General features: G+C 35.1%; 2 protein-coding genes across 3 annotated transcripts; one reads left to right on the forward strand and one right to left on the reverse strand.

Annotated features, from left to right (window-relative positions):
* Nucleotides 412-4,974, reverse strand: LOC105176704 (probable folate-biopterin transporter 4). Of its 2 annotated transcripts, XM_011099596.2 has the most exons (8): nucleotides 4,548-4,974; nucleotides 3,661-3,788; nucleotides 3,010-3,061; nucleotides 2,840-2,912; nucleotides 2,118-2,570; nucleotides 1,391-1,588; nucleotides 1,145-1,282; nucleotides 412-951 (listed from the first exon to the last, which is right to left on the reverse strand). In XM_011099596.2, the coding sequence occupies exons 1-8, from the start codon at nucleotides 4,576-4,578 to the stop codon at nucleotides 690-692; spliced, it is 1,335 nt and encodes a 444-aa protein (XP_011097898.1). In that variant the 5' UTR covers nucleotides 4,579-4,974; the 3' UTR covers nucleotides 412-689. The 2 variants fall into 2 exon arrangements, with proteins under 2 accessions (XP_011097898.1, XP_011097897.1); XM_011099595.2 differs by having other exon boundaries at nucleotides 2,840-3,061.
* LOC105176705 (probable serine/threonine-protein kinase PBL23) lies at nucleotides 7,573-9,955 on the forward strand. The gene is made up of 5 exons (XM_011099598.2): nucleotides 7,573-7,995; nucleotides 8,155-8,336; nucleotides 8,418-8,607; nucleotides 8,843-9,234; nucleotides 9,327-9,955. The coding sequence occupies exons 1-5, from the start codon at nucleotides 7,866-7,868 to the stop codon at nucleotides 9,615-9,617; spliced, it is 1,185 nt and encodes a 394-aa protein (XP_011097900.1). The 5' UTR covers nucleotides 7,573-7,865; the 3' UTR covers nucleotides 9,618-9,955.

Here is a 10,496-nt window from a genome sequence, read left to right on the forward strand (position 1 = left end):
TCGCACAAAATATTCTACCAGAAAGTTCATATTCCGTCCGAGAGTGGGGGGCTGTATGATATACATTAGTAAAAAAATATATAAAATTATAAGAGCAAAAGAGTAATTGGATATATAGGAGGCACACCATAAGTACATAAAACCTATCACACCATATGATTTCCAACACCCCTATAAATACCAAAATACTAATTTTTTAATGGAAGACTACTATTCATTGACAAGACCCCTCCTTCTTGATTATTACACATTTTGCGGAAATAATATTTCACCTGGTGTAAAAGTCCGTCGTGGTAAAATCCCGATTTATTCCTTAGCAAAAAAACCTCGACCACATCACAAACAAATCATCATTCGTCGTATCCAGTTCACTCTCATGTTCGTGATAAATATACGTACAGATGAAAGTAATAAAACGATGATGAAATGGCAGCAACTTTTATTCCTTTGGTATCATATAGTATAAGAAAGGATAACGAATCAACCTGTGTCCATCAAGATTACAATATCCTGTAAAGAAACTATACGGTGAGAAGTTCCGCAGTTTTCCTAGTCTAATCTCTGCCTCTGAATTGCCGGTCATGACAAAATAACAACTCAGCAAGGTCGATTGGACGACAAAAACTCTGTTTGTTCTATCACCTAGTAAAGCCAATTTTGATTTGAATGTTATGTCTCTGTAGACTATTCTATGCTGATATTCCTGTAGCTTCTTTTGGTATCAAGAATAGGAAGGTGATGGGGAAGAAAGTGCAGAGAACTTGGATAATAACAGCCAAGAGGAGGTTGTCGAAATTTCCTGAGGAGATGTTAAGGATTGAAGCCAGTCCAGCGCCTACGAATGATCCCAGTGTTGAACCCAAGTTGTTAATGGACATAAAGAGTGCAAACAACGTTCCTTCTATGCCAGGCGGGCAGAGCTGTCCTGATAGGATGAGGAACGGCATAAACCTGCAACGAAAAATGGCAATGTTTGAAGATCAATGATCCCGTTTTCACTTCTAAAATGTTGTTATCTGAGCAGTATTTTCTGTAAGTTTAATGCAAATAATACAAACTGGGCAAGCATGAATTTGCAATCACCATGTAACAGTTAAAAGCAACTATAAGAATGACTTTTAATTGGCAAAAACATCGCACATACTTGAATTGATTGATGCCATCTGAAAGAGCTGATCCGAAAAGCATCATAACCTTATCAGATATGCCTACTGAAAGATTTGATCTTGACACCAGAGCAACGTCCAGAAGACTCAACAAAGACAAGCCAATATGAGCAAACCTTAATAAATTTCAGAGGCAACAGGTTAATAAAAGTGTAAGGTATGTAGAGCAAAAGTTTACTTTTGTTGGAAAAGCCAATAGAATTAGATGTCTAAGATCAACTTACAGGAGAATCCTACGTAATTTCATTTTCTTCAAGTAGCGATTATAGGTAAGGGTTCCTAGCATGAGGCCGAACCATCCGACAACACGTGCTGTGCCCAAGAAGGATGCTTCCAATTTGAGAACTTCTGTCTGGTAATAGAACATGACAGTCGAGATGTTTGGGACAGTAACATGTGCCAGGAAAAACCAGGACATAGGTCTAGATTTCCCAGAGTATGAGCATAAGAAAGAAATCATTAGTTTATTCATGCCACCAACGAGAAACAATGGACAACAAAAAAATAAGCATAACATGGCCAGAAACATATATATCATGCATTCACATCTTAGGAACTTCACGGCTTCAGTTGTATTAAACTATGAAATCGCTCCATTTATAGAAGCATTATTGTCCATAACCTAAGTTCCACTAGTAACTAATTAATATACTTTTAGCTTGGTTCTTAATATTTAACACCATTAAGTTTCACCAATAGATAATTGGCAACTACGGCCTTTTATCTTAAGACAAGCTACTTGGATCAGCAGTTAAGGGGTTTACCATTTGTCCTCTACAGCACATTATAATTCAAAAAATGTGCGATAAATTTATGCTTATGCAGATGCATTTTGTTTGTGCATGTCTACCAAGTACTTACATATAGGAGACTTGAAATGTGATTTTATCAACCGAAGATGCATCCTAAGAATATTCAACAAATTTCAAGTGAAAATGTCGAAGTACTTACCGCAAAATGATCGGCTGTCGGAAAGCCCTGAACAATGACACTGTGGTCATTTTCAAAGAGTTAATCCATTTTGTAGCAAGGGATCCATGGACTCCAGTAACCTGAGATTCAGTAATTGATCCTTGTTTTGCTCTTTTATGGCTCCTCTTTCGCCTTGATATTTTGCGTTTAGGCTTCTCAATGGACATTCTATCTTCATGAAAACCTCTTCCATTAATTGTACGGGAGCCTCCATCTGAACTCAAGTATTCAGAAGAAACTTCACTGCCCGCAAGCCTTTCCTCAACTAAACCACATGAAAGCAGCTGCATGGCTGGTAATGCTGAAAAAAGTAAAAATATCACTTCTATTTGTAAATTAGTTAAAGCATATCCCCCAAATAAACTGCCACAGATTCCTCCCAGAGCCATTGCCATCCAGGATATGGACTGAAGATCACCAGCGAAAGAAGCCCTGTTCAAGGGTAAGTGTATTTCCTTAATTTATGCTCTTGAAGATAAAACCAACCACAAACACTAACAAAGTATTTTCAGTTAACGACAGATGAACTACAAGCATTTGCAGGAGAATCAAACACCTGTGACATGATTGTCAGCCATAATGAATTTCCAGAGATTAATGAACTTCACAATTTAACATTTTAATTGACATCTTAAAAACTCAATATAAAAAGCTACATGCAACCAAATGGAGGGTGCACATGCTCGATTATGAAGACTTACCGCTCAGATCTTACAGCCTCAGCTATCATGGCATCAATCACAACATCAGCCATTGCAGAGCCCAAATTTTGCACTGTCAAAAGAATCATGAAAGGCACTCTAGAGCTCCTTGAGGATATATCGATGCTTAAAATAAGCCATGGGAAAAGAGAGAGCAATGTTGCAATTACTAAGTAAGGGATCCTTTTTCTTCCCCGAATTGGTATGCAGTCCGATAAGATTCTGCAATGCCATACAAATCATGCTTCATTATCGCAGAGAACGAATGACACATTACTCCTAATGATTGAATGTTAAATCCATCAATTGACTTGAATGCATTAGAATTGAGCTACAAACATCTAAAAATATGCTTATACCATACTGTTGCAGAAAAATGAGTCAATTTGATTTAATAAATAACACAGTTATCTTTCACATCCAAAGCAGAATGCTACTCAACGTAATCTGGACAGCAGTAACATACCTTCATATGCATCTTATTACTAATTTTAGCAATCAGCAATGATTTTGGGATTTTTCCGGTGCTGCCCATCAGAATAACTACTGCAGTTGAATGAGGCATAAAATCTCCGTAGCTCTAACACCTAGACCATGCCATTGGACTTCATGGTTCCCTTTTTTTTCTCAAGTTTCTCTTTCCAGATGAAATTGGTATATAGCAACTAAAATAAACTTCATATTCATATAGATGAAACAAAATGGTTGAACTAGAACCTGAGAGACCCAAATTCATGGACTACTTATTTTCTTTAAACAAACAAGAACCTGCACCTTCAAATAAAGCTACCATGACATTGGTGACACAGTTAGACCCATACCCATATAATGGTTTGATGCTCCATGGGAAAAATGCGACTGAGGTCACAAACTGGGATGCTGAGGGCGATAGTTTTAGCTTGTCTTTCAGCTGGTACGACACCGATGTCCATACAAATGATCTGAAACCCTAGTCCCATGGAATCAAGCAAAAAATCAGTATGCTGAGTTAGAAATCAGAACAAATAACCTACGAAGAACATAAGAAAAGGACAGCCATGCCTCAAACATTCTGAAATGTTCAAAAGATGCTCAATGCCTCAATGTGATGCAAATTTAAAAATTCCTTCTAGATGACAACATCCCATATTACTTTCTTTTTTTTTTCCCCTCGACCGTGCCAAAATTCAGACCCTTATCCGCGAAAAGAACAATCACCTCATACCAGACCAAATAATTTGTTGCAAGATACTCACCGAGAATCAAGAAACCAATAAGCTTGATGGGGCAGATTGCGGATATTGCAACCTGCAGCAGCTGTGCCTATGACTCAACCTAGTCATCACTATAGTGACTAGTAAAGATCACAGATAATCAAGAACATGGGCCCAAGTTGGAGAATCCATCTAAAAGAAGAAAAGCATTCCTGAGCAGTGACTCACACATGCATGAAATGGAAATACTACTGCGCATGAGATCTAAACAAAAAACCTGAATTATTTAAAAAGATCGTAAAAACATGACAGTACATGAAATAAAAGCTAAGGCATCAGACAACAAGATATTAGAGGATCACTCCATTTTATAGAAACTACAAAAACAAATCGAAAAATCATCCCCCCACCCCCCAACTTCATTTCAAAAGAAACGGAGAATCCCATCAACCGGGAAGAAATCGAAAAGTAATCGGGGAAACAGCGAAAGCTGAAAAGGGAGCGTAAAACGGAACCTGGGTGAAGTAAATCAAGCAAACCAGCCATATAAACGAGGCCCCAAATGTGATTCGTAATTGCTTCAACCACTGTATCATTTTCCCCTTTTTCGTCAGGGATGATGGGTGAATCTGCTTGGAGCCCCACCGCCCTGAAACTCCCGCCAATGATCTTGCTGTTATGAGCTAGAGAAAAAATTCACCCATGGATTCTGAAGAATTCTTCCTCTTCACTCATTGTTTTCCTTCGACGTGCAGACGGAAGGTAATCACAGATTGAGATGAGAAGTGAAGTGTGGTGGGCTTTCGGGGCGATTACCCGTACGTTGCTTTTCTTATTGTAATTGTTTCTATGAAATTGCAACCGATTCTTGGAATTCTCTTCTTTCTTTCTTCAACGGTTTCTGTTCTGCTTTTGTTGACAATTGTGACGACCGTCTAAATGGGGTTTTAAGAATGCTTTGTTCTTATAAGTTTGAAGGAAAAATTGCACTTTTAGTTTAATATGATAAGGTGCATTATATTCTGTGTTCTATAGTTTATGGATTTAACACATTTAACTCTATAAGATAAATTATTATTAATTTTGATCCCATAAAATAAAATTGTGATACATTTAGTCCCTTGGAATATAGAATCAAAAGTGCTATAATATTTATTATATGGCACTAATGTGACGACTCGTAAATTATGGGACCAAATATACAATATATTTTATCACGTGGAATTAAAAATATAATTTTTCTGACTTTGAACCATTTATATATGTGTGAAATGTTGTGATATTGTACAGCAGGTATTGAACATATATATATATATATATATATATTTTATTTATGATTAATCAAAGTAAAATTGTTGTAATTATTTTTGTTAGGTATTGATATTTAACAACAATATCTGATCTTCTTTTTCCTATGCAATTAACTTTTGTTGCAAGTAAATAAATCTTTAATAAACTTAATATTATTAAAAATAAGAGAATGTCTAAATTGTATCGAGACTAAAAGAGCGTTCGCAATAATTTTTCTATTTTTGAAGTGGGAATAAATCATAAAAAAAGTTGTAAGTTAATCCGTATTAAATGTTGAAAGTGTTTGAAAACAAAATTTAAATGTGGGGAGAAAAAGAAAAAGAAGAAAACGTTCACTATGTTTGTTTTCATTTTTTCGAGACCAGTCAAAACATATCCAACATTTGTCATCATTCAAAAACTACTTATTTAGGTGTTTTTAACTGTTTTAGCATAAATACATACATATATATATATATACATACACATATACATAAATATATATAAAAACGAGATGATTCGATAATGAATAGTAATTTTTGTCTTCCAAAACACAACATCAAATATATAATACTTATTTTAAATTATCTCCAAAAACAAATCCAAACATACATACTATCTCTAATACACATTATTTATCTTTATTTTTCTCTCTCTATCTCCACAAAACACTCAGAAAATGAATCCAAACACTATGGTTGAATTTTGAGTGTTTGGAAAAATAGTTTAACATTTACAATTTTAATAAACTGCAGAAACTAATATGAAGTTGTTTATAGCTTTTGGTTTAAATCAAATTAATTTAAATAGTTCAAAGGCAAAACTTGTAAAATAAGAACACTATTTTCAACTTTTTTTTGGCAATATATCAAATGCTATAATTTTATGAAATAACACAATTTACTAACTTAAGAATGACATTAGTTTTAAAATTTTCATACAATCCCCTTTTATAAAACCAATTATAAAATTATAAGTCGAAATACCATAATCATTTTCTTTTAAAATCGATTATTCCAAAATCAACTAGTTCATAATCAATTACACAACCGTGAGCTAAACTAACCATAAAATTTTTTGAAGTCATTCTAAATTAGCGGCGAAATCCCACATTTTTCTTAATACATCGATGTTTCTAAATCAATCAACATGCTATTACACTATACATTAATATTCTCAAATCAACCAACAACTTAGCAAACAGATTGAGAGACAACGTACCAACAACTTCAAAGCAAGTAAATAATCAACATTACCACTATTAAAAGTAGAGCAAATACCGATATCAATAAGACTCGAACTAAAAAAGAAATGAGAAACATTCTTTTTTCGTCCTTTTTGTTCTTTCTCCTCGCGAATATCATGATACTCTTTGTAAATACGTTGCATCAAATTCATGATAACTATAATATTTGTCGATTTAATTTTAAGTAAATCACAAGCCACATATATAACCAAAAATTACATTTAGTATATCTGATTAATATTATTTAGGGTTAATTATATTCAAATCCCTTCTAAAAATATAAAATTACACTTTGACCTAAAAAAGTTTCAAATTACACTTAAATTCCTTCCAAAAATTCACTGTTTACACCTAATCCCTTTTCGTTAGGGTTTGAACAAAAAATGATGACCTTAGCAAAATATAACATAAAATTTCAATTTTACTCCTATTTGACATTCTCATGTAATAATTTTGTACTTATAAGGAAAAAATTATAATGATATTAACCTTACTCCACATATATATATATATATATATATTACATCTCTATATAAGCAATATACATACAAATGTTAAATGACGGATGAATTGAAATTTTATGTAATTTTTTTTTTGTTAGCATTAGTATTTTATATTCAAATCCTTACGGAAGAGTGTTAGGTGTAAAAAAAGAATTTTCAGAGAAGGTGTAACTGTAATTTCAATGGGAGAAAGTGTAACTTCACATTTAAGAGGGGATCTAAGTATAATTAATCCTCTTATTTAATTATTTAAAAACTAAATAAATTTTTACTCTATTTTGCACACACATCGAGTGTGTCACGACCACTGATTCTTATTAAAATGGATCATTTTCTCGGAATCCCTCTCTCGTATATTCATATATAGGATATAACATTTAATTTACTATTTGTAAATCATCCATTAGCATTGTCACCAAATCCATATTCTAAATTTAGGAAAGACAGACACAGCAAAATAAATTTCGGACAAAGAAGAAGACAGTATTTGGTATTGAAGGGAGGGGAAACCTACACCTTGTAATCAATCCTGAGAGACCAGAAAGGTCTGGTTTTTCCAGGTTAAGGTTTTCTGTCACCTTACCTTGAGAATCAGGATATGAACTATGCATGCAACCTGAAAATTGCTTGATGATGCTTTTCTAGTTAATTACCATTTTGATTTGATTGATCGTAGCACAAACATTTACGGATTAATTGGTCGTATGTGTCGATCGATCCAGCTTCATGGTATTCGTATTTGAAAAGGTTGATTGTCCGCGTTCGTACAACAAATAGGGAACGTTAAGAACACGATGATCATGAGTTGTTTTACGTGTTTCGCTTCAGAAGGAAAAATCCATCAAAAGTCATTGAAGAAGAGCATTCAAGAATACAGGAAGACGAAATCCTTAGCCTCTTTCGGAGATCTTTCATGCAAAACTAGTAAGATGATCATCATATGTGTTTCCATATGCATCCTTGTTTTCGTCTGGAATTATTTCCTGTTTTCATGAGTTGTCCTAATTAAGGCAACAACGTCGATGAAAAATAGACTTGAGATGGGAAGACTCGACTGATCGTTTATGATTAACCTGCGTGCAGATAGCAGCAGGACGAGGTACATATCTAGAGAACTACAAAAACTCGGAAAGTGCAACATTTCAGCTGAAGTTTTCACGTACCGGGAGCTGGCTGCCGCGACTCAGAACTTCAACCCTGAGAACCTGATAGGCGAAGGCGGCTTCGGGAGGGTGTACAAAGGCTACATTCCACGGAAAAATATCGTATTTCCAACTGTCCCTTCTTCTCAATTTCTCACTTCCACATTCTCAGACAGTTAACTTTCTTTTCTTGATGTCACTAAGGATGTTGCCGTGAAGCAGCTTGACAGAAATGGTTTCCAAGGGAACAAAGAGTTCCTCGTTGAAGTTCTGGTTCTGAGCCTTCTCCACCACCCCAATCTTGTAAATTTAGTGGGATATTGTGCGGAAGGCCAACACAGAATTTTAGTGTACGAGTACATGCCCAATGGCTCCTTGGAAGATCACCTTTTAAGTACGGATTCCTGTCTCGATTTGAATCTTTTGTCACATTTTTGTGTTATACTAATACGTGATTAACACGAATTTCTGTCCGAAATTGAGAAAATATAATTTAAAAGTGGAGATGCATATAGTATATGTGTGAATGTGACATTAGGAGTGTGTGGCGTGAGAGCATGACAAAAGATCCTTCACCGTTAGTCTCTAGAAAGGGTTGGATGTGGATGATTTGTTCGTATTTTGTGCAGATATAGGCCCGGATGATGAGCCCCTCGATTGGAATACGAGGATGAAAATTGCAAAAGGAGCAGCAAGGGGCCTGGAGTACTTACACGAATCATCTGAACCCCCAGTTATTTACCGTGATTTTAAGGCATCAAACATACTTTTAGACGCGGACTTCAACCCCAAACTCTCTGATTTCGGCCTTGCCAAGCTCGGTCCTGTGAATGGAAAACCCCATGTTTCCACCAGGGTGATGGGGACCTATGGCTACTGTGCGCCCGAGTACGCATCTACAGGCCACTTGACTACCAAGTCCGACGTGTATAGTTTTGGAGTTGTCTTTCTGGAGATGATCACGGGAAGAAGAGTCATCGACAATACAAAACCGGCTGAGGAAAAAAACCTAATTACTTGGGTATGTTCGCAAAACCTAATTACTTAGGTACAGTCATCCCATAATGGTACTAATTACTAAAGTTGCATGTCTCGTCTCATGGATATTGGCAGGCAGAGCCGTTGTTAAGAGACAAGAAAAAGTTCCACCAGATGGCGGATCCGTTGCTGGAAGGGAACTATCCTGAAAAGGCACTTTACCAATCCCTTGCAATTGCGGCAATGTGTCTTCAAGAAGAGGCCACCACTCGCCCCTGGATAGGCGACGTTGTAAGTGCACTAGAATATCTATCCATGGACAGATGCCAACCGGAGGTTTCAGAGGAAGACGACGACCATAGTGACGATGATCAGGATGAGGACGATGATGACGACGACCACCACGACAACAATCATGATCAATAATTAATCTCCACCAAAGGCTGTCTCTCTAGGAAAAATTTTAGGACAATACCAAATGTCATGTATCTTACAGTTCATCAAAAAAAGAATATCGTGCTCTAACAAGAAATAAACTATGTAATTGATATTATGAACAATATTCATAGTCGATCAATAAGTCGGAATTTCTTGATAACATTTACATAAATATGACAAAATCAGTCGAAATGTACATATATCGTAGTTGGTAGCAACACTTAGGATATGTATGCTACCTCGTACATTAAGCATTTTTCGTCCTGCACGAAGCAGAACTTATTGTATTAATATGAACAATCATATGGTTCTTAATTATTTGATCTGTAAGAATATCAATGTGTATAATATCATTTTTTTTCTTTTTGTAATTTTTCTATGCGTAATTGTTTTTTTATTTTTTGGAACCGAGTGAACTGCAGATAGACAATTTATTTCGTTTTGAATAATTATTTAGCTTATTATATTTTGAAATGAGCATTTCACTGTATAATAACATAAAGATGTTAAGAGTCGGAACAAAAAATTTCATAATTTTCTCACATGTATTTATTCAATCGGGGTAAATTACAACTACATCCCCTAAAGTTTGGAAGAATTACGAATACTCCTCTATTGTTTGAAAAATTACAAATATCTCCCTCAAATGGAAAATAATTATGTAGCTCCTAAATGGTAAAATGAACATTACTATTTTACCCTTACTATTTAATCTGATTTTCAATTGTTATTTTTTTACCGAACCAATGTAATTTATTTGGGTTTCGGATAAAACTCGAACCCTGTTAAATACTTAAAATACCCGACCAATAGAACCCCAATTAAATCGAGATTCAAAGATCCAATCTGAATACTCACCCCTACTCG

This window comes from Sesamum indicum, linkage group LG14 (genome assembly GCF_000512975.1).
Source record: "Sesamum indicum cultivar Zhongzhi No. 13 linkage group LG14, S_indicum_v1.0, whole genome shotgun sequence".
NCBI lineage: Eukaryota > Viridiplantae > Streptophyta > Magnoliopsida > Lamiales > Pedaliaceae > Sesamum > Sesamum indicum.

Coding starts and splice junctions, on each gene's coding strand:
- LOC105176704 (XM_011099595.2), bottom strand. CDS start 4,628: ATGATACAGTGGTTGAAGCAATTACGAATCACATTTGGGGCCTCGTTT. Junction 1,589..2,117: donor CGACAGCCGATCATTTTGCG/GTAAGTACTTCG, acceptor TGGGAAATCTAG/ACCTATGTCCTGGTTTTTCC. Junction 952..1,144: donor GATGGCATCAATCAATTCAA/GTATGTGCGATG, acceptor TTTTCGTTGCAG/GTTTATGCCGTTCCTCATCC.
- LOC105176705 (XM_011099598.2), top strand. CDS start 7,866: ATGATCATGAGTTGTTTTACGTGTTTCGCTTCAGAAGGAAAAATCCAT. Junction 8,337..8,417: donor ACATTCCACGGAAAAATATC/GTATTTCCAACT, acceptor GATGTCACTAAG/GATGTTGCCGTGAAGCAGCT. Junction 8,608..8,842: donor CTTGGAAGATCACCTTTTAA/GTACGGATTCCT, acceptor TATTTTGTGCAG/ATATAGGCCCGGATGATGAG.